Source organism: Misgurnus anguillicaudatus, unplaced genomic scaffold (genome assembly GCF_027580225.2).
Source record: "Misgurnus anguillicaudatus unplaced genomic scaffold, ASM2758022v2 HiC_scaffold_29, whole genome shotgun sequence".
Classification (NCBI taxonomy): domain Eukaryota; kingdom Metazoa; phylum Chordata; class Actinopteri; order Cypriniformes; family Cobitidae; genus Misgurnus; species Misgurnus anguillicaudatus.
In genome coordinates, this window is record NW_027395279.1 from 11,219,483 (window position 1) to 11,244,582 (window position 25,100).

At 37.9% G+C, this 25,100-nt stretch overlaps 1 protein-coding gene across 1 annotated transcript; it reads right to left on the reverse strand.

Moving 5' to 3' along the window:
* Window positions 1-1,747: 1,747 nt before the first annotated feature.
* LOC129421280 (Fc receptor-like protein 5) lies at window positions 1,748-24,981 on the reverse strand. Its single transcript, XM_073865038.1, has 15 exons — window positions 24,783-24,981; window positions 22,357-22,455; window positions 18,143-18,178; window positions 8,841-9,131; window positions 8,358-8,648; window positions 7,890-8,159; window positions 7,287-7,547; window positions 7,167-7,214; window positions 6,805-7,083; window positions 6,584-6,721; window positions 6,300-6,473; window positions 5,905-6,186; window positions 4,333-4,584; window positions 2,653-2,712; window positions 1,748-2,512 (listed from the first exon to the last, which is right to left on the reverse strand). The coding sequence occupies exons 2-15, from the start codon at window positions 22,385-22,387 to the stop codon at window positions 2,466-2,468; spliced, it is 2,460 nt and encodes an 819-aa protein (XP_073721139.1). The 5' UTR covers window positions 22,388-22,455; window positions 24,783-24,981; the 3' UTR covers window positions 1,748-2,465.
* Window positions 24,982-25,100: the final 119 nt, after the last annotated feature.

Consider the following 25,100-nt stretch of genomic DNA (forward strand, 5'->3'; position numbering starts at 1 on the left):
ACTACCCTTCTTCAGTTTAGAGTATAGAGTGTCTTCACTTTCACTTTTAATCCCCAAAAATTCAGAAGTTGTGAAAATTAATTAGAAATAACATGAAGTTTAAACCGAGCATCAGAATGGTGAAGAATAGCATGGTTGTTGGTGCCATTACACTTTTAAAATTAAAGGTGCTTCATAATGCCATAAAATAATCTTTTTTGTCTAAATGGTTATATGGCATTGCTGTGAATCACTTTTTCAAGCACCTTTAATACTGGTCCGAGTATTTCAAAAACTGTTGAACATGGAAAAAGTCTGATTTTCATGATACGTCCCCTTTAAATATCAATATAACTTTTGATTGAATTTTACAAGATGTATATGAAACAATTATCACTCAGCACAAGCGCAAATAACAACGCTGGATTTCATTGTCATGATTACATGGATCTCATGTATGATATAGAGTGAAATTAAGTGGCGTACGCAGGTTTTCAGTCCCGCAGGTAATGAGGCCCCCTGGTCTGAAAAGTCTCAATTTCAGTTGCAACATTCAGATAGTAGGGTCAGAATTTGGCATAAACAACATGAAAGCACATAAAGTTGCAGGTGAGTGTAGATATTAAGTTTTTCAATTAAATAGATATTGAACTGATTACATATTAACCTAAAAGCCACATTAACCTATAAAAGCCACACTAATTGCTGCTGTAGTGATTTTCACCACAGTTGTGGTTAACAAAATGTTATTAAAGCAAAAAAAAAAAAAACTATAATATGCCTATTGTTGTTGTGTTATTTGTGTTTTTTATATTTGGATATCACTGATGATCATTAGGTCTTTCTTTACCTTTCTTCTCTTTCTTTCTTGTGTTCATTTCTTTTTTAAGCTTCAGTTCAATATTAGCATAGGTGAGATCAGCTGATTCACTTTCATTGTCTTCAATGACAGTAAAGATTCCTCTTATTCCTCTTTACCAATGGAATAAGCTAAACTGTACATGTGGCATGAAAAGTCTTACCAAAAGTTACATTTTGCAGGTCCATACTAAAAAAAAGAGATACGTCCATTAACAATCTCCACACAACTGATTATTCCTCACTCTGAATAAAATGCATTTAATTTATCACTTGATAACATTATCACTTCAATACATGAACAGTGTTCCTGTAGCTCACTTGGTGGATCATTGCATTAACAGCGCAAAGGTCATGGCATCGATCCTATACATAATGATAGAAAAGTGTAGACTGAATGCACTGTAAGTTGCTTTGGATAAATGCATCTGCCAAATGCATAAATGTAAAGTTATAAAGAAACAAATGAATTAGTACAATTTATTGGTACTAAAAGGATAAATGGTTTTGCTGAAAATGTTGCTGCATTTGAGGGAGAATGTCAATGTCAATAACAACCATAACATTGACCTCCTAAGTTCTGGTGTGTCCACATACGTGGACATCATATTTTTTGTTGTTTGCACCATAATACTTAATTATGTGTAACTGAAGTTGTACACAAATGTGGACATTTACACTGCTTCAAAGAAAAATATGAATAAACTAAAATGCAAGCCAAACCAAAGCTCGGATCTTAGGAGGTTAAACATATGCATGCAATTCTGTATATGATATAAAAAAATAATTCATGCCCTTAACATAAACATGGATTAGTTGTTCAGAACAAACTGATAAAAACAAAGATATAAAGGTCGGTTGTTGTGTGAAATAAACCTCTATATGCAGTAAAAAAAATCTCAAACAAGGGTTCCCTGTGTCAAAAAGTACATCTTTATTGTTCGAAAAACAAGACTGGGATGCCCCCCAAAAATATCAAACCTCTCTATGCAAGCCTTAAATATTGATGTCCCATTCTCTGCTTTAACTGTGGTGAGAGCACAGCTGGACGATGTAAAAAAATATACAAAAACAGCTTATAATATAAAAGTATTAAAAGTGCTTGAAGATTATACTTAAACATGTGCATATATTATGTATTCCCAATATTGCAATTCATGATTCTTAATCAGTGATGAATATTCAGTAAATATACTATAAAAGTGTAACAAACATATAAGAATATATTATATGGTCAGTCGGAGATTGATGTCTGTGATATATCTGGGACTTTATTACACTTCTTATTTCAGAGTCTTACACCTTCTTGATATCAATCACTGTAAATATTTTGTATTGAGGAATCAGCAACTTTTTCTCATCAGGATACTGTTTTTGACAAATTAGTACCATGACATGTTATGATTTCAAAACAAGATTAATTCCAAATTTCATTAAGTATTAATAAGTATTAGTACATATAAACATTGATGATCTCACTATCACCAAACTCTAACTGGTACTGAATTTCTAGCTTTAAAGCAGGACATTGAAAGATTTGTAAAAGCTTTAGATATGATTAATAATCAAATCTTAAGTGTTATAATAATCACAGGTTGTTTTATGGATACATCTCTCTTATTTTTCTTTTATTTTTTCTGAGCATTAGTCACATCACTAGATCCAGAAGCCACATCTGAAACAATATAAAAGACTAAAATGAATTAAGATGATTTATTATTTCACTTTATTCTTGAATACTGATTGATGCTTGCAGTCGTTATTTTCAGGTGATACTTTTGAATGATGGTGTTATGTTATTTTGGTTTATCTCACCTTGATCTTCTCCCTTCTTCAGTTTGGAGTACATGATGTCGTCACCATCACTTGTATTCTCTAACAAATTTTAAGTTGGGAAACTTCATTAGAAACAAAACCTGACATTCTCAGTTCTTTTCTATCAAGATGTTTTCTCTGATGTCAATTACTCAATATTAACTTCTTGTTTATGTTTCCGTTTTATAAAAGCACCTCACATCCATGCTGCATACTGAACATTATCAAATAACATTTTTAGTGCAGTACAAAAATAGTACCTGTGTGAATTAACATCTGAATATGAACTAATTTTAATATCAATAATAACAAAATAAGTTTTGTCAAGTGGACTGAAAGTGAGGTGGCAAAAGAACTAGAGTACCTGAAGGCAAAAGAACTAGAATATGTTGTGAGCATCAAAATCACTATTTTTACAACACTAAGGCAGCGCGACACAACATGATACTTTGCTCGAAGTATCACCTGTGTCTCTACATGTGAACTTGAGCATTGAGAACATTGTTTGTGTACACAGAGTTTACTAAAAAGAAAAGTTTTGAACAACTGACTTCGGCTGATTTGGTGTCCGCTCGCCGCCATCTTGCCAGTCAAGATGTATCGATCTCCAAATGTGACGTAAGGAGGAGGTAAAGATGGATAGCTCCTATAGCATAATTTTATATAAATGAACGAATAATTTGTTGTTTTGTCGCAAGTGAAAAAAAATATTGACCTTCTAGTTGAAAAAGAAGGCTCATATGAGGTTCATTCATTCGCATTCGGAAATCGATTCTTTATGTCTGGCAAAGATGGCGAGCGGACACCATAACAGCCAAAGTCAGTTGTTCAAAACCTTTCTTTTTAGTAAACTCTGTGTACACAAACAATGTTCTCAACGCTTGCATTCATGTGTAGAGATCCAGATGATACTTCGAGCAAAGTTTCATGTTGTGTCATGTCTTACTAGTGTTGTAGGAATAGTGTTACCCCGAATTTCCACCGACAGCGGAATGGTTGCAGATCGGCTCCGCTGTGTAACGGCTCCGCACTCAGCCATCCGCCAATAGCCACCAGTTTCCCTTTTTTTTTTCAGAGCGGCTGTGTGCTGAAGTGACGAGGACCCATGAGGTCTTGCAAATTCACGTGATGACCGCGCAATATCTAGTTCTGTCTCTGCCCATTACCAGCCCAGATCACAACACGAGATCTTGCGAATTCAGGTATGATCACGCGGTATAGTCATGGCTCCGCCATGCAGAGCTGTCCGGCATCCGTCAAAAATAGAAGCTCTGCGTATTTGTTCCGGAGGGCTGCGTTTTGGGTACCATTAAAATAGCTTGTACCAACAAGGCCTGTTCACATTGGCTTGATTTTGTCAACTCAAAAATAATCCTGTAACCTTGAGTTTGTTTAACAATTTTCATGGTACAGGTCCCGTTTTTTCTGGTTCTCAAATCTGATTGGCTAACAGCCCTTCCCAGCCATGGGATATTCTACTAATATCATCACACTTTTTTTAACATGTGCCATTGAACTGTTGTAAAAAAGCAATATCGCTCTTGAAGTTGTGTGATATAGCTCATAAAGTTCATTTCAAACAGTACTATTGAGCAATATTGCTTTAATACAACCAGAGCATCTGCAAATTATGCACAAGTATTTCTATTGTGTTTACACTTATACAGGATAGACTCTCACCTCTGACTGAGATCCAGCTCTTTGGAGACTCTCCTCTCTCTGGATGTTTACAGTAGTAGAAACCCTCATGTGACTTTGAGACTGAACGGATGATCATCATGTCTCCTGTAGTCTGATTCTGCACCACTGATCCATCTTTATAAAATTCAGCTCTCAGGTTAGAGGGGTTTTTATCTCGATATAAACAGTGTAGAGTCAGAGGATCTCCTTCAGTCACAGGATGAACAGGACTGTCCAGAATCACATCAACATCTACACAACAGAAGAAATGACTGATGATTATAAATTGTAAAAAATAAACATTTGATTACATTTTCTGTTTAACTGTTTTGCCTAGCGGTTGATGAAACAAATTAACTAAAATCAGAGTGACTTTGAATTAAAAACCTTAATTATTTTCTAGGGACCAGAATATAATTGGGCTTGACCTGGGCAACCCAGTCTCACGGCAAGTTGTGTTATAGTCACAAAACATTTGATAAATTTATTTGTGTTCAGGACACGATTTTCTGCTATTTGTGCCATGAGCAAGAACGTCTTTTTCGTGTCACTCAGAACAATTTTCTATGAATAGTTTTTTGAGTCTGTGGCATGACTTTCCGTGTCATTTTATGTATTGTTTTCTCATTGTTTATTCCCTATTTTATTTATAGAAATTTGTGCTAAGTGACAAAGTGGTCATGGCACGAAAAAAGGAAAATCGTGTCCTGAACACAAATAAATGTATCAAATGTTTCGTGACTATAACACGTCATGAGTTAGGGTAGACCTGGGTGTACCTGTAGGCGCACCCTTGCCCTGTCCTAGCAATCATACAGATATGCTACACTTTGGCAACCACCCACAACACCTTAAGGGTGATTTATAGTCGTGCGTAGGTTCTAGCGTAGGCTATCCGTAGCCTGTGCGTAGCTCTGAGTAGCCTGACCCGCACCTCGCAAAATTTTTAACAGCGCGTCAGTTCTACGCGGACCGCAAGCGCTGTGATTGGTCCACCAGAACCACTTCCGTCAGGTAAAAAAACTGTGTCATAGGTATTTCCGTTTGCGATGGTGAAAACAAAGAATAGCCAAGTTGAGGAGTGATTTAACTCAAACAGCATCAAAAGTCGTTGTTTATTTACATCCATCATTGCTGGTCTTCTCAAATTATACACAACAAGTTGCTGTTTCTTCTTCGTTTGTGGCTTAACTTGCAAAGTTTCTTCTTCTTTGGCGTTCGCGCTGCTACTGTGGTTACACGCGTGGTTACTGCCTACCAGCAGCCTGCACGCGTGTTTGCACCTCGACGTGGACGACGACGCAAAAGTATAAATGAAAACCGACGCGGAACCTATGCCGTCGCGGCTACGCCGTAGGACCTACACACGACTATAACGAGCCCTTTAGTATTGTTATTTAAAGTATTAACATTAGCATTTATATTTCAGAAAATTTCAAATCTTAGTGTGAGCAATAACTCCACTGATTATTGAAATTACTAAACTGTATTTAATGCTGCCTTTCTTCATTATACACTGACTGTAAAGCTTTCACGCATCTGCAATTAAATACTACAGTCATGCAGACTCACAGTGTACTGAGATATGAACAGGATGAAGTTTCTCTCCAGATTCAGACTGACACCAGTACACTCCAGTATCAGATATGTTGAGAGATCTGATTGTACATGTAGATGTTGTTCCTGTAGATCTCCAGTCTGATGATGAACAAGGTTTCAGTTTATCTTCTGTGTATCTTCTCACTGTCCATCCAGTAGAGTTACTGTGATCCTCACAGCTCAGAGAGAGAGATTCAGATGAGAAGTGTTGAGATCTGTTGGGTCTGATGATCAGAGAGACTGAAGGAGAAACACCTGAGAATAAAATGACAGAAAATCTTCTTTATTAGAGATAAATGAATAAATGAATGATATAAGATACAGAGTGTAAGAGATTGTTGTTGTTTAGTTGTGTGTGATGAACTCACCAGTGATCCACAGTGTTTGTGTGTTACTGTAATATGTGTGATAGACTGGATCTCCTCTCTCTGCTCTGCACATATAAACTCCTGTGTGCTTCACAGTCACTGAACTCACTGTGTAGTTGCCTTTAGATCCTCCATTGCTGTTTGACACCAGCTCATAATCAACATCTCTATTCACTTTAAAAAGGATCAAAATGACTGCACATGAAATTCATACAATCACCTTTCACCTTAAATGGGTTTGAATGAATCAGTTAAAGTATTTGTCAAGAGATGTGAGATATTACCTGAGGAGGGACTCTGTACAGTGAACCAGGTGAATGTCCAGTCTGTAGATGAATTTATAACCTCGCACATCAGAGTCACTGAATCTCCTTCAGTCAACCACTGCTGTGGAGAAACACTTAAAACTGTCTGTGGTTTATCTGAAAGTGATCAATCTCTCATGAATAACATGTTACACTTCATCTCTTCACACTAATAATGATGAACAAACATATAAACTCACCTGATGATACAGTCAATGTAACAGCATCACTCATCTCAGTGTTGTGTTCACGTATCTTTCCTCTACAGGTGTATTTACCACTGTTAGTGTGTTGAATGTTGTTGATTTTACACTCTTGTGTCTCACAGGAGAACCATCTGTACAAGTTATATGGCTCTACAGTCCAGCTGTATGTCCACTCAGTGTCTCCTGTATCCTGTATGTCACATCTCAGAGTAACAGTTTCTCCTCTGAACAGCTGTTTGTCAGGATCAACACTCACTACAGGTTTAGGTCTCTCTGTACAAACACAATGTATTACATAATATTTAATTACACAATACCCAGTACACTGATCATGTGACACTTGGTCACTGTGTTGCCTGTCAGTACAGATCCTTCAGTATCTGATGTGAGTTTGGGTTTTGATCCTGCAGTAGAATAAAACACATTCAGATCCTGATGAAGCTTCTCTCTGAGTCTTTATTACAGTCATTACTGACCTTTAACAGAGAGAGTCACATGATCACTGTACTGTGAGGATGAGGGTCGTCCATCTCTCTCTCCTCTACACCAGAACTCATCCTGATCTGATGGTGAGATGATGGTGTAGATGTTTCCCACAAACACTGAAGTCCCAGTTCTGCCTTTATACCACACATATCTCCAGTTACTGTACTGATCTGTCTCACACGTCAGAGTGACTGTCTCTCCAGTGAACACAGATCTGTCTGGTGTTACTCTCACTGTAGCTCTGGGTAAAGCTGAGGAAAATGAAGTTATAAAACTAAGGAAGTCCAAAATCTGAATAAAAATATTAACTGTAATTTTCATGAAATGATGGCATTTGTACTTTTAATTTTTTATTTTCTTATTAAAGAATTGCAAATTATTTAGCATTATTTTGGAAATTTATTTTAGAAGATTATTAAAAAAAACTTTGTACAAATTAAATTATAAATTATGTTGGTATTAAAAGAAGCAAAATATCCTTTGCATTACACACTAATCATGTCAAATAAAGTGACTAAATCTAGCAGTAAATTATGGAAAAATAAATGACCCATAAAGTTGCCTAAAATGAGCCAATCACAGTCATTACTGACCTTTAACAGAGAGAGTCACATGATCACTGTCCTGTGAGGATGAGGGTCGTCCATCTCTCTCTCCTCTACACCAGAACTCATCCTGATCTGATGGTGATCTGATGGTGTAGATGTTTCCCTCAAACACTGAAGTCCCATTTGTGTCTTTATACCACACATATCTCCAGTCCAATGTTCTGTCCTGATCCTCTATCTCACACCTCAGAGTGACTGTCTCTCCAGTGAACACATATTTGTCTGGTGTTACTATCACTGTAACTCTGGGTAAAGCTGAAGAAACAAGAAAATAAGATAAAAAAATTCATCACAGACTGTTTACATGAAATCACAGATCTGAAAGATCAACTAATTAACAAACATATTATGGTCTTTATAAAATTAATGCACCACAAGTATTAACATAAAGTTCCCAATAGTTAATACACACATGAGAAATACTTTTATATTTTAAAGTGATATTAAACTCACCCTTCACTATGAGATAAACAGAAGAGCTTGAAAGTGAAGTTTGTGGTCGTCCGTGTATTTCTCCTCTACACCAGTACTTAACCTGATCAGATTCAGTAACTCCAGTGATAGTAAGAGAGTCTCTGTTTACAATGTAATTCTCAAAGTTTAACACTCCATTTGTGTCTTTATACCACACATATCTCCAGTTTAATGATCTGTACTGATCCTCTATCTTACACTTCAGAGTGACTGTCTCTCCAGTGAACACAGATCTGTCTGGTGTTACTCTCACTGTAACTCTGGGTAAAGCTGAGAAAACAATATAAAAAAAATTAATCACAGACTGTTTACATGAAATCACAGATCTGAAAGATCAATTAAATTAACAAACATATTATGGTCCTTACAAAATTAATGCACCACAACAATTAACATAAAGTTCCCAATAGTTCCCATGAGAAATACTTTTATATTTTACAGCAACACTGATATTAAACTCACCCTTCACAGTGAGATAAACAGAAGAGCTTGATAGTGAAGTCTGTGGTCGTCCGTGTATCTCTGAACTACACCTAAACCCGCTACGATCAGATTCAGTAACTCCAGTGATGGTGAGAGAGTCTCTGTTTATAGTGTAACGCTCAGAGTTAAACACTTCAGTTGTGCCTTTATACCACAGATATCTCCAGTTTAATGATCTGTACTGATTCTCTATCTCACACTTCAGAGTGACTGTCTCTCCAGTGAACACAGATATGTCTGGTGTTACACTCACTGTAACTCTGGGTAAAGCTGAGAAAAGAAGAAAATGAAGTTATAACAATCTGAGTCACAGACTGTTTTCTTAAATACTGTTTTACACACACACACACACACACACACACACACACACACACACACACACACACACACACACACACACACAAATATATATATAAAACATCACTGCAGCATGACATTTGTCAAAATTTTACTCATAACTAACACACACTTAAAATCATTCTGTCTTGATTTCCCCATTTTACAACACTGACATTAAACAATGATTGTTACCGCCTGCAGAAGAATAGGTGCTGCGTCCGAAAGTTCAAGCAGTTGACTTATTGACTTGTGCCTGTCAGGCAACGATTATTCATAATTGCATCTATATATCATTTTAGAGATATAATAACAATAATAATGTTGTATTTGATGGTGCTGCCCCAGAAGTATTAAAAAACAATGCTCAAACATGTAAAAAAACTTATATATATATATATATATATATATATATATATATATATATATATATATATATATATATATATATATATATATATATATATATATATATATATATTGAAAGGTTTTTTAAGTATAAGTTTTAAGTAAGTTTTAAAGGTGACATAGAATGATTGAACGGGGTATTTATGTTGGCTTTGAAAAAGCCAACATACTGTTATTATGTTGGCTTTGAAAAAGCCAATATATTGTTATTGCTATTAAACTTATATCTTATTATTATTATTATTATGTTGGCTTTGAAAAAGCCAACATACTGTTATTGCTATTAAACTTATTATTATTATTATTATTCTTTTTCTGAGACCAAAATTACGAACAGTAACTCGTCCTAGAGCTTTCAAGCTACATGCACCAAATTTTCCACGGACCTTCAGACTGGTCTGACGGAGTGTGCTATATCTTTTCTAACTGATGGGACCTTCCGAATTCCTAAACGGGGGGCTCGAACACCCCAAAATTTCCATTGACTTAACATTGAGACAAACTTTGACGGGTCATAGCTGTGAGTGAGAAACTTGTAGAAACTTGTGGCTTACCACATTTAAGGAGGCTGACAGGCTCTGTAAGAACATACATCACAATGGGGTGTAAGCTATACCCCTGGGGTGTAAGAGGCCCCCAAAATTTCCCATTGACTTATAATGGGGCAGGAAACATGCCCATATAAGGGAATGAAAGCGTCCCAGATGGAATATCTTTACTTTAGAGTGTCGTAGAGACATGGGGGTGGGCTCATCTTACTCAGTCATCCAATCAGTCTCTTAGGATCGCCCCAGAGCTATTAAGCCACGCCCCTAGCAACAATTTTGGGTACCCTAGCAACATCTCCTATAGACTACCATTATAAAAAGCCCAGATGGATATCTTTGCACCAGAGTGTCATAGAGACATAGGGGTGGGCTCATTTTACTCAGGCATCCAATCAGTCTTAATAGGATTCTTATTGAGGTGTTAAGCCACGCCCCTAGCAACCAAATATGAGCACCCTAGCAACATAATAAACAAAGCCTTATATCTTTGGATCTGAACATCATAGAGACATGGGGGTTGGGTCTTTGGGTCATGTTAGCTTCATGCTAGCACCATGCTAAGTCATACTAGCTTCATGCTAGTTTCATGCTAGCTTTATGCTAATTTCATAATATAACTTGCTAACTTCATGCTAAATCATGCTAGCTTCATGTTAAATCTTGTTAGCTTCACACTAAATAGTGCTAGCTTCATGCTAATCATGCTAGCATCATGCTAATCATGCTAACTTCACGTTAAATCATGTTAGCTTCACGCTAATCATGCTAACCTCATGTTTACTTCATGCTAATCATGCTAGCATCATGCTAGCTTCATGCTAATCATGCTAGCTTCATGCTAGCTTCATGCTAATCATGCTAGCTTCATGCTAATCATGCTAGCTTCATGCTAGCTTCATGCTAATCATGCTACCATCATGCTAGCTTCATGCTAATCATGCTAGCATCATGCTAGCTTCATGCTAATCATGCTAGCATCATGCTAGGTTCATGCTAATCATGCTAGCATCATGCTAGCTTCATGCTAATCATGCTAGCATCATGCTAGCTTCATGCTAATCATGCTTGCTTCATGCTAGCTTCATGCTAATCATGCTAGCATCATGCTAGCTTCATGCTAATCATGCTAGCATCATGCTAGCTTCATGCTAATCATGCTAGCATCATGCTAGCTTCATGCTTATCATGCTAGCTTCATGCTAATCATGCTAGCTTCATGCTAGCTTCATGCTAATCATGCTAGCTTCATGCTAATCATGCTAGCTTCATGCTAGCTTCATGCTAATCATGCTACCATCATGCTAGCTTCATGCTAATCATGCTAGCATCATGCTAGCTTCATGCTAATCATGCTAGCATCATGCTAGCTTCATGCTAATCATGCTAGCATCATGCTAGCTTCATGCTAATCATGCTAGCATCATGTTAGCTTCATGCTAATCATGCTAGCATCATGTTAGCTTCATGCTAATCATGCTAGCATCATGCTAGCTTCATGCTAATCATGCTAGCATAATGCTAGCATCATGCTAGCATCATGCTAACTTCATGCTAATCATGTTAGCATCATGCTAGCTTCATGTTAATCATGCTAACATCATGCTAGCTTCATGCTAATCATGCTAATCATGTTAGCATCATGCTAGCTTCATGCTAATCATGCTAACATCATGCTAACTTCATGCTAATCATGTTAACATCATGCTAGCTTCATGCTAATCATGCTAACATCATGCTAACTTCATGCTAATCATGCTAACATCATGCTAGCTTCATGCTAATCATGCTAACATCATGCTAATCATGCTAGCTTCATGCTAATCATGCTAGCTTCATGTTAGCTTCATGCTAATCATGCTAGCATCATGCTAGCTTCATGCTAATCATGTTAACATCATGCTAGCTTCATGCTAATCGTGATAGCTTCATGCTAATCATGCTAGCCTCATGCTAGCTTCATGCTTATCATGTTAGCATCATGCTAAATCATGTTACCTTCATACTTAAACATATTAACAGCCAGATAGCCTACTAAACTAAACTTCTGTCAAACCGTTTTAAACGTTCATGCTACGCTTTTTCAAGCCAACATAAAGTTTGTCCTCAAACTTTAATATCTAGTTATTATTATTCTACCCCAAATTTCTGACACTAACTCGTCCTAGGGCTTTCAAGCTACATGCACCAAATTTTCCACAGACCTTCAGACTGGTCTGACTTAGTGTGCTATATCTTTTCTAACTGATGGGACCTTCCGAATTCCTAAACGGGGGGCTCGAACACCCCAAAATTTCCATTGACTTAACATTGAGACAAACTTTGACGGGTCATAGCTGCGAGTGAGAAACTTGTAGAAACTTGTGGCTTACCACATTTAAGGAGGCTGACAGGCTGTGTAAGAACATACCTCACAATGGGGTGTAAGCTGTACCCCTGGGGTGTAAGAGGCCCCCAAAATTTCCCATTGACTTATAATGGGGCAGGAAACATGCACATAAAAGGGAATAAAAACGTCCCAGATGGAATATCTTCACTTTAGAGTGTCGTAGAGACATGGGGGTGGGCTCATTTTACTCAGGCAACCAATCAGTCTCTTAGGATCACCACAGAGCTATTAAGCCACGCCCCTAGCAACAATTTTGGGTACCCTAGCAACATCTCCCATAGACTACCATTATAAAAAGCACAGATGCATATCTTTGCACCAGAGTGTCATAGAGACATAGGGGTGGGCTCATATTACTCAGGCATCCAATCAGTCTCAATGGGATTCTTATTGAGGTATTAAGCCACGCCCCTAGCAACCAAATATGAGCACCCTAGCAACATAATAAACAAAGCCTTATATCTCTGGATCAGAACATCATAGAGACATGGGGGTTGGGTCTTTGGGTCATGCTAGCTTCATGCTAGCTTCATGCTAAGTCATACTAGCTTCATGCTAGTTTCATGCTAGCCTTATGCTAATTTCATGATATAGCTTGCTAACTTCATGCTAAATCATGTTAGCTTCATGTTAAATCTTGATAGCTTCATGCTAAATAGTGCTAGCTTCATGCTAATCATGCTAACATCATGCTAATCTTGCTAACTTCACGTTAAATCATGTTAGCTTCATGCTAATCATGCTAACCTCATGCTTACTTCATGCTAATCATGCTAGCCTCATGCTAGCTTCATGCTAATCATGCTAATTTCATGCTTACTTCATGCTAATCATGCTAGCCTCATGCTAACTTCATGCTAATCATGCTAGCATCATGCTAACTTCATGTTAATCATGCTAGCATCCTGCTAGCTTCATGCTAATCATGCTAGCATAATGTTAGCTTCATGCTAATCATGCTAGCATCAGTGCTAGCTTCATGCTAATCATGTTAGCATCATGCTAGCTTCATGCTAATCATGTTAGCATCATGCTAGCCTAATGCTTATCATGCTAGCTTCATGCTAATCATGCTAGCTTCATGCTAATCATGCTAGCATCATGCTAGCTTCATGCTAATCATGCTAGCATCATGCTAGCTTCATACTAATCATGCTAGCATCATGCTAGCTTCATGCTAATCATGCTAGCATCATGTTAGCTTCATGCTAATCATGCTAGCTTCATGCTAGCTTCATGCTAATCATGCTAGCATCATGCTAGCTTCATGCTAATCATGCTAGCATCATGTTAGCTTCATGCTAATCATGCTAGCATCATGCTAGCTTCATGCTAATCATGCTAGCTTCATGTTAGCTTCATGCTAGCTTCATGCTAACAATGCTAGCTTCATGCTAATCATGCTAATCATGCTAGCATCATGTTAGCTTCATGCTAATCATGCTAGCATCATGCTAGCTTCAGGCTAATCATGCTAGCATCATGCTAGCTTCATGCTAATCATGCTAGCTTCATGCTAATCATGCTAGCTTCATGCTAATCATGTTAGCTGCATGTTAATCATGATAGCTTCATGTTAGCTTCATGCTAATCATGCTAGCTTCATGCTAATCATGCTAACATCATGCTAGCTTCATGCTAATCATGCTAGCATCATCTTAGCTTCATGCTAATCACGCTAGCATCATGTTAGCTTCATGCTAATCATGCTAGCATCATGCTAGCTTCATGCTAATCACGCTAGCATCATGTTAGCTTCATCTTAATCATGCTAGCATCATGCTAGCTTCATGCTAATCATGTTAACTTCATGCTAACTTCATGATAAATCAAGCTGTATTCATTCTTAATCATGCAAACAACCAGCTACACTAAATTGAACGTCTTAACTTTACGTTTATCCTGTGAAACTGTTCAGGCCACGCTTTTTCAAGCCAACATAAAGTTTGTCTTCAAACTTTAATATCTAGTTGCTTTTAAACTTATTATTATTCTTTTTCTGAGACCAAAATTACGAACACTAACTCGTCCTAGAGCTTTCAAGCTACATGCACCAAATTTTCCACGGACCTCCAGACTGGTCTGACGGAGTGTGCTATATCTTTTCTAACTGATGGGACCTTCCGAATTCCTAAACGGGGGGCTCGAACACCCCAAAATTTCCATTGACTTAACATTGAGACAAACTTTGACGGGTCATAGCTGTGAGTGAGAAACTTGTAGAAACTTGTGGCTTACCACATTTAAGGAGGCTGACAGGCTCTGTAAGAACATACATCACAATGGGGTGTAAGCTATACCCCTGGGGTGTAAGAGGCCCCCAAAATTTCCCATTGACTTATAATGGGGCAGGAAACATGCCCATATAAGGGAATGAAAGCGTCCCAGATGGAATATCTTTACTTTAGAGTGTCGTAGAGACATGGGGGTGGGCTCATTTTACTCAATCATCCAATCAGTCTCTTAGGATTGCCCCAGAGCTATTAAGCCACGCCCCTAGCAACAATTTTGGGTACCCTAGCAACATCTCCCATAGACTACCATTATAAAAAGCCCAGATGGATATCTTTGCACCAGAGTGTCATAGAGACATAGGGGCGGGCTCATTTTACTCAGGCATCCAATCAGTCTTAATAGGATTCTTATTGAGGTATTAAGCCACGCCCCTAGCAACCAAATATGAACACCCTAGCAACATAACAAACAAAGCCTTATATCTCTGGATCTGAACATCATAGAGACATGGGGGTTGGGTCTTTGGGTCATGTTAGCTTCATGCTAGCTTAATGCTTAGTCATACTAGCTTCATGCTAGTTTCATGCTAGCTTTATGCTAATTTCACAATATATCTTGCTAACTTCATGCTAAATCATGTTAGCTTCAGGCTAAATAGAGCTAGCTTCATGCTAATCATGTTAGCATCATGTTAATCATGCTAGCTTCATGTTAAATCATGCTAGCTTCATGCTAATCATGTTAACATCATGCTAGCTTCATGTTAATCATGTAAGCCTCATGCTAGCTTCATGCTAATCATGCTAGCCTCATGCTAGCTTCATGCTAATCATGCTAACATCATGCTAGCTTCGTGCTAATCATGCTAACATCACGCTAGCTTCATGCTAATCATGCTAACATCATACTAGCTTCATGCTAATCATGCTAGCTTCATGCTAATCATGCTAGCATCATGCTAGCTTGATGCTTATCATGCTAGCATCATGCTAGCTTCATGCTAGTCATGCTAGCTTCATGCTAGTCATGCTAGAATCATGCTAGCTTCATGCTAATCATGCTAACATCATGCCAGCTTCATGCTAATCATGTTAGCATCATGCTAGTTTCATGCTAATCATGCTAGCATCATGTTAGCTTCATGCTAATCATGCTAGCATCATGTTAGCTTCATGCTAATCATGCTAGTATCATGATAGCTTCATGCTAATCATGCAAGCATCATGTTAGCCTCATGCTAATCATGCTAGCATCATGTTAGCTTCATGCTAGTCATGCTAGCATCATGCTAGCTTCATGCTAATCATGCTAGCATCATGCTAGCTTCATGCTAATCATGCTAGCATCATGCCAGCTTCATGTTTATCATGTTAGCATCATGCTAAATCATGCTACCTTCATACTTAAACATACTAACAGCCAGATAGCCTACTAAACTAAACTTCTGTCAAACCGTTTTAAACGTTCAAGCTACGCTTTTTCAAGCCAACATAAAGTTTGTCTTCAAACTTTAATATCTAGTTATCCTTGTTCTGTGATGTGACATGTAGACAAAAATGTTTTTGTTTGGGTCTGTAATGCCTTAGAAGCTTCCTAAAAACCTCTCTCAATAGCTCATGCTAAATGCTAATTAAATGCTAATTTAACGACGGGTAAAATGGTTTGTGCGCCGAGCTCATGGTCGAAAAGGGTTGGTCCTATTGTAATGGGAGTATTTTGGGCGTAACGTTCAATAAACCAATGAGAGTCTCAGCTCTCATCCCCTTTAAAAGCCAGTTGCGCTGGCGCTATGTCTAATCCCTATTTAGATGACAGACTTTGTAAACTGAAAAACTAAGCAGAGGAAAAAGATCCCCAGTTTAAGATTAATGTTAAATAATTGTGTTGTTTTTCACTTGTATTGAAATTGTTACTTTTTTATTAAAACTTTTAAAACCCGTTTTCTTTTAGTCATGGAAGACAAAAAGCATGACTAAAAAAAATACTAATGCGCTCTTTTAATAACAAAACAGTGTTGTCGTAGACAGTAAAACAGACAGAGATTTTTGCCATGCGACGTCAGAGTGTGCGCCGTTATCCTCTGTGTTTGACGTCAGAGGTTATATCACCGCCTGCTGGTGTGGCATGCTCTTGACAATGCTTGATAGTGTGTTTTTGCTTTTTCATGTGGACAGAGATTTCTTTTAATCCGAGCATGTGTAGGCAGGACTAATACCTGTGTCTGTGTGGACTAGGCCTTGGTCTGCCTGCTTTCCCACCTGTTCCGTTGTTGCTCCGCCTCTTGTTTGTTCCCATTATTTCATACATCACCCACTACCTATCTGTTCCCATAGTGATTCAATGTTTCTGTTCTGTGATTGGTTCTTATACCCTGTCTGTTCATTGCCTGTTTGTCGGTCATTGATTTCCCTGTTTCATGCTTTGCCATCATATTCTTTGTTCCTGTTTTGGATTTATTAAAGGTGACATTGAATGATTGAACGGGGTATTTATCCTTGTTCTGTGATGTGACATGTAGACAAAAATGTTTTTTTTTGGGTCTGTAATGCCTTAGAAGCTTCGTAAAAACCTCTCTCAAATAGCTCTATTAGGGTGGGGATTTTAAACAAGTGGTTTTGCACCTATTTGGCTCCCCCTACTGGCTTAACTTGCAATCTCATTACTGATTGGCTGACTTTGCTGCCACTCTAAAAATGTAGCCAATTATTTTTAAGATGAAGGGGCAGTTAGATGCCTGTGATGATGTCATAAGCATTAGTTTTTCAGATTGGGCTGTTTTCTGGCTGACATTTCTAAAAGAGGAATTTCTATGAGACTGAGATGTTTAGAATGTCTAGAACTTTTTGTATGTTTGTGAATGCGGGTAGACTACCATTATTCAACAAAGACAAGGTAAAATGTTTTTTCATTCTCTGTCCCCTTTAAGAAAACCTTTAAAAACTGCAGTTGGATCTGCGCCTAGCCTTGCCTACCTGAAACAATTACACTGACAACAATGACTATTAGCTGCTAAAAAACACAGATGTTTAGCCCTAAAAAATTGTCAATAGTAACAAAAGTAGCTAAGCTAGCTATTGTTAGACTTTATGCTAGATTTAGTGAATGTTTTTTTCTTTCTTTTTTTTAAAAAAAAAGCACTAACAACAGATCTAGCATCTGTTTGGATGAACCTACTGTAGCTTCACATCTGTAATGCCCCAAGAGTGCCAGGCATTGCTTTCCCGATCAAATCCATAGATCTTTCTATTGACTATCTGCACTGCAGCTAGGCCAATCACATTCATATCTGCATTCAGTATAGCGCAACACCTACTGCTTACAATCGAATCAACAATTTACAGATAAAAAATCCCATCTTAATATATTACCTTCAGTTTGTTCAGAGTGGATGTTTGAAATCAGCACTGTAAAGAACAAAGAGAAAAACATATTGGCCTGGTTTCACAGACAAGGATTAGCTAAAGCCAGGATTAGGCCTTAGTTAAATTAAGATGTTTGAAGGGACATTCCACTTTTTTTAATATGCAAATTTTCAAGCTCCCCTAGAATGAAACATTTGAATCGTATCGTTTTGGAATCCATTCAGCTGATCTCCTGGTCTGGCGCTACCACTTTTAGCATAGCTTAGCACAATCCATTGACCATTAGCATCACGCTAAAAAATAACCAAAGAGTTTCGATATTTTTCCTGTTTAAAACTTGACTCTTTTGCTAGATATGCTAGGCACTATACTCTCAAACTGATGTAATAATCATGGACTTTGCTGCTGTAACATGGCTGCAGCAGGTCAGGAGTAGTGATATTACGCACTGCCCGAAAATAGTCCCCTTGGTTACTTTCAATAGCAGGGGACTATTTCGGGCAAAAAAGTGGAATGTCCCCTAAGCATTTTTTATAAACATGCCTTAGAAAAAGACATAACTGATGTGTATTTTGAGACAAATCAATTGCACTGGCATATTTAAGATCTGTCAGTGCAAGATATTTTCAGTTGAGAAGCTCAAACATGTGTTTTGGTCCTTATGCCTTGTCTGTAAAACCAGGCATTACAGTTTAAACATAAATAAAACAAACAAATAAAAGAATAAAACAACTTTCTCACAGTGATAGACAGTGGCGGTTCTACACGGAGGCCAAGGGTGGCCCGTGCCTCTGTAGACACGTCCCTGGCCACCCCTGTGGCCACCCCGAGCTGACCAAATAAAAAAGTATGAAGTTATTTAGATTTTACACGCGAGCGCCAAAAGCGGAACTAATGCGACGCAACGTCTACACTGGCAAATTAGAGCGGCGCTCCCAATCACTGTAGCAGGCTGCGGGTGATGCTCGGCGAATTTGTCCCCAATCCATGGGCGGAAATCCCGGGGGGGTCGGGGGGGACAGGACCCCCCCTATCTGAGGGTTGTCCCCCCTAAAAATATCATTAAAATATGTGTTTTGAAAATATTTTAATGATTTATAATACTTAAAATAGTTGTGTAAGAAGTGAAACAATACAAATGCAAACGGAGCAACAACAAAAAACTTTTAAACATTTTGATTCCCCCTCCCTTGCCTCACAGTGGTTTGGTCCACTGCCCGCGCCCCTTTTACCTCACCACCGACACACAGTCCGGTAGAGAAGACACGGAGCCGACGCGTTAATCAGCTATATACCTACAATACAACGTTTCCCATCACTTATCAGTTTATCCTCATATATTTTAAAACTGGACTATTTTGACATGAACATATTTCGTTTTCTGAGAACAGAAGCAGATAAACGATCAAGAAAACAGTTTTATGCATTCATGCAGAGGTGAAAATAACAAATTACATTTACTCACCTTGCTGTAACTGAGTTTTTTTTGTGTACTTTTACTTTGAGTAGTTTTTAAAATCTGTACTTTACTTTTACTTAAGTATGTTTAAAGTATTGTAGGCTACTTCGCTTCGAGTTAAATCATATCCGTTACTGAATAAAAAAAATAAAAAAGTAAGGTGATAAAGACGCGCCACGGATGATTGATTGATGGGCGGGGGAACGCGCAAAAAGAACCATGGAGAGGGACGAGACAGGCATGGGCTAATGCAGACCCTCAATGCAATTCTTATGAAAGAAACCCCTGGCCATTGACGCAAAGCGATTGTTTCATTCAGGTAGGGTTCATCCTCTTGAGTACGTTTGAGTTTGAGAATTGCCGATCGGGTTTTAACCGCTAATTTGCACGACGCGTTTTTAATATGCGCATTATCTTCCGAGGTCTAGCAGCTTCGCGTCAAGTCAAACACAACTTAAGAACGTCCTCGAGAATGCACAGATCATTAGACATTGAGGAGAGAGAGAGAGCGCGAGAGAGAGAGATTGAAAGACATCAGGTACACAGGTCTGGGAAGCTATAGAATACAATAAACGTGTGAAGGATAAAAGTATTATGACACTCATCTCATTATATGCTCATTTATGTATATAGTTTAATAACATAATGTATGTTACCAGCAATACATCAATTACAGCCTTACTATAATGATTGTATTTACTGCTGACCTCATATTATTTTTGCTTCAAAAGTGCATAACTCACCTGTAAAAATCATTAAATAATTCCATAAATGTTTCTTAGTTATAAAAAAGCTTTTTATTTTATTAACTTTTTGTTATTGCACTTTAATTGTAAAGATGTTTAAAATTAAAACATAGTTTGAGATGTATACATCCTTCCTTCTTGAACTAGAAACCTCTCCCCGCTGTAAAAAAGTAACTTTTACTCTTAAAATTAAAATGACTTACTTTTTACTTGAGTAGATTTTTAGACCAGTAACTTTACTTTTACTTAAGTAAAATATAATTAAAGTAACTTTACTTTTACTTAAGTAGAATATTTCATTACTCTTTTCACCTCTGCATTCATGTGTATTAAAATTAAATTTGCGTCCGTTCATAGAGAAAGAGAAACGTTTTCTATCTGTACACATTTCCTGGCAAGTACAATTTTGCCTGTATTATTGGTGTCCCCTTCAAAAATTGTTCTTGAAAAATTTTATGTTTATTGTCCCCCCCAACATTTAGATAAAATTTCCGCCCCTGCCCCAATCTCCCGATGTTTTGAATGTGTATGCAGGTTTGGGCACTGGTAAGGACTCTAGCCGACTTGACATTGGGACAATGTTCACTTTTTCTCCTGTGACGTGGCTGCTTAAGCGCGGTGATCATTCACAGCTGTTACTCATCAACAACCGGTAAAACCAACATCTCGCTAACTTTTTAAAGTTTACACATTGTAAAAAGCGCTGTAATTATGCTCTTACATATACGTGCATACAATTGGAGGAATTTAATTAAATGTTAATTATAAAAATGTTTACAATTTAAAATAAATATTATTTTAAATACTGATTAGATTGTGGTCCCTAACTGTCTAGCAATGTGTGTTTATATGTAAACTAAAACAAACGTTTGTCTTGATAAAAGTTTGCATTTCATAAAGTTTATTGAGTAGGCTCGCATGATTATCGGTTGGGGGGCTTTAGAAAAGAGCCAAGCTCCCCTTTTGCACCTGCACTCACGCTTGTATTAAATACATATTTATATGATTGTAAAGTAAAATAAAGTTTACGGGGCAGTTTCCTGGAAAGTGATTAGACTAGTCCTAGACTAAAATAAATGTAAGAGCTGTCCAAACTGAAAATACTTGCAATGCCATATCTTAAAATACACCAGTGCCTTTTGTTTTGCTTCAAAATGCACACAAGTAATGTATTTAGTAAGGCATGTTTGTTAAAACTAGTTATATTTCCTAATTAAACTATAAGGCCTAGTCCTGTCTTAAACTAATTCCTGTAACCACCCCTATTATCTTTAATATAATTTCTTGCCATTTTTTGTGTGCCCCACTGCCCCTCTGGTAAAACACTGGCCCCTCCTTGGCCCCCCTAGTGAAATTTGTCTAGAACCGCCACTGGTGATAGAAGTAATACAGTCTAGTATAATATATTAATTTAATAGATAATGGATTCTTTCAAGAAGAACATTTGAAGGGTTTTGTTCTGATTTATGTGTGGATTTGAGTCTATTTGACATGACTTGATCCCAGCGTTTATTAAAAGGGAATTTGTCTTTGTCCGTGGATTTATTTAGTGTGATTTATTATTGAAGCACTGATCCCATTGTGATTGCCATTTATTTAAATTAGTTGAAATGTATTAGGTGTTACATATAGACAGATTAAAGTATTTATTAAAAGTATAATTTAATTTGTGTTCCTTCATATAAGATGAAGACTGCCATTATATCAGTCTTTATTTTTACAACAAATGTCAATACAAAGAAACAAATGCTACATTATATAAATACCTGAGATTTAAATATTTCTCAAAATATGTATGCAAAAGTGAAAGATGATCTGTGCAGTTAGATGGTAAAGATAACCAAATAACCATGAGCCCAAATTAACTAATACTGATTTAACCTTCACTGATATAGTATTGAGATGTCTTATAACATAATACAGAGAAATACAGGAGCAGTAAATAACTTGATCCTGTACACAATGTGACAGTAACTGATGTGTAGTCAAATCAATAGAGAGAAGATAATACTCACAGAGAACTAGAGGAAGAGAAATCAACTCCATACTGATCTACTGATGACTGACACTTAAACAAACTGAGACTTCCAAAACCATAAAAATTACAGAAAAACCTTTAGGAACATAACGTCAGAAGAAAGACATAAATGCATTTTATACTATAACTAGATGAGGTTAAAGTTTGTGAACAAACTTTATGTTGGCTTGAGAAAGCCTAGTCTGAGAGTAATAGATGGAGCTGCAGTTGGGGCAGTTAAGTTAGTTGGGGCAGATGGGTTAGTTGGGGCAGAATTGGGCAGTTGGGGCAGATGGGGCATTTGTGGCAGATGGGACATTTAGGGCATCTGGGGCAGAATTGGATAATTGTGCCAGACGGGGCACTTGGGGCAGATGAGGCATTTAGGGCAGATGGGGCATTTAGGGCAGTTGGGGCATTTAGAGCAGTTGGGGCATTTAGGGCAGTTGGGGCAGAATGGGGCAGATGAGGCAATTAGGGCATTTGAGGCATTTAGGGCAGTTGGGGCATTTAGGGCAGTTGGGGCATTTAGAGCAGTTGGGGCATTTAGAGCAGTTGGGGCATTTAGGGCAGTTGGGGCAGAATGGGGCAGATGAGGCATTTAGGGCATTTGAGGCATTTAGGGCAGTTGGGGCATTTAGGGCAGTTGGGGCATTTAGGGCAGTTGGGGCATTTAGAGCAGTTGGGGCATTTAGGGCAGTTGGGGCAGAATGGGGCAGATGAGGCAGTTGGGGCATTTGAGGCATTTAGGGCAGTTGGGGCATTTAGGGCAGTTGGGGCATTTAGGGCAGTTTGTGCAGAATGGGGCAGATGAGGCATTTAGGGCAGATGGGGCATTTAGGGCAGATGGGGCATTTAGGGCAGTTGGGGCATTTAGGGCAGAATGGGGCAGTTGGGTCAGAATGGGGAATTTGGGGCAGAATTGGGTAGTTGGGGCAGACAGGGCATTTGGGGCAGATGGGGCATTTAGGGCAGTTGGGGCAGAATTGGGTGTTTGGGGCAGACGGGGCAGATGGGGCATTTCGGGCAGAATTGGGTAGTTGGGGCATTTAGGGCAGTTGGGGCATTTAGGGCAGAATGTAATATTGTGTTTGTGTGTGTATATTTGTGGTTGTGTGTGTGTGTGTGTGTGTAGTTGTGTGTAGTTGTGTGTAGTTGTGTGCGGTTGTGTGTGTGTGTGTGTGTGTGTGTGTGTGTGTGTGTGTGTGTGTGTGTGCATGTCTGTGTTTTTGTGACAGTATGTTATATATAAGTTTGTGTTTGTAATTGTGTGTCCGTGTGTAGTTGTGTGTCTATGTGTATTTGTGTGTGGTTGTGTATCTGTGTGTGGATGTGTGTGTGTTCATGTCTGTGTTTTTGTGACAGTATGTTATATATAATTTTGTGTTTGTGTGTGTAATTGTGTGTCTGTGTGTAGTTGTGTGTCTGTGTGTAGTTGTGTGTGGTTGTGTGTCTGTGTGGTTGTGTGTCTGTGTGTGTGTATGTATGTGTGTAGTTGTGTTTGTCTGTGCTATTGAGTGAGTTTTGTGAGACAGAGATAGACTGAGAGAGGTTGAGAGATGATGTAATGTATTTGTATGAATGAGAGTTGACAGTTAGAATTTGAAAATAAACACTCAGCCTAAACATTCTATGAATGTAAGTCTATGGGACTTTTTTGGGATGTTTGATCGGACGGTTTAGGAGAACCGTAAGTCCGATCGCTTAGAAAAGATATAGCAACTCAAGTCAGATCAGATTGAAGGTCTGTGCAAAGTTTGGTGTCTGTAGCTTAAAAGCTCTAGGAGGAGTTAGAGTTAGAAATTTTAGTCTCAGAAGAAAAAGAATAATAATAATAAGTTTAAGTGCAACAACAGTATGTTGGCTTTCTCAAGCCAACATAACAATACAACATGTAACATTTGGTAAAATGTGACATTAAATTTTGTTTCCTATGGAAATGTCTTGTTATTTCTCCTTATCAAACAGAATGCAACTGTTTAATTTAAACATCATTGGTTTGTCATCATAACCAAATAATACCTTGAATAATCTATTAAACTTGTTTTATCCTGTAAATCTCCTGTACATGTGGTTTGTAACTGTATGCTACAAACGACAAGTAAAATGCAGGTTGTTTTCAACTGCTGTTCCTTACACGCTGCTATTTAATAACACGGAGCTGAAGTGAAAGTGAAACCAAAACCACAATGATGTCATCTCCATTTGTTTAACAGACCGCTTACACTGATTTTCTATATAAGGTTTTATACATTCATAACAAACGAAAACAACAAGCGACCTATAGCGTTTACAAAGTATACAGTACACGTGATAAAATTACTTTTGAGAGTTAGGAAACATATTTGGGAAAAGCATCTGTTTGGCCACAACTAGCCCAAAACAAAACCGTCTGAAATAACGGTGTTATTTGAGTATATTTACCTGTGTTGATAAAGCTTTAGTTTCAGCAGCCATTAATTCAGTCTATCAAGAAAACAATCCTTCAGAATTCAAATGGACTGGTCTGGTACAAGAGTAAACCTTTGTTATCTTATGTGGCGAGATAAAGAAAAGGATGCGTCTGTGAGCACAGTGGCGTTGAAGTTCGATTTTACGCTGTGCTGCGCAGACCAATCGATGACATCACAGTATCGCGAGAGCGATCTGAAAACATACGGTGGAGTCGTTCGCGCGATACCTCAATGTAACAGGATGATCGCTCTGCGGATCCCTGTATGAAATCAAGCACACATTATTTCA

Coding starts and splice junctions, on each gene's coding strand:
- LOC129421280 (XM_073865038.1), bottom strand. CDS start 22,387: ATGGAGTTGATTTCTCTTCCTCTAGTTCTCT. Junction 8,649..8,840: donor TGTTTATCTCACTGTGAAGG/GTGAGTTTAATA, acceptor TTGTTTTCTCAG/CTTTACCCAGAGTTACAGTG. Junction 7,084..7,166: donor TGAAGGATCTGTACTGACAG/GCAACACAGTGA, acceptor GTGTTTGTACAG/AGAGACCTAAACCTGTAGTG.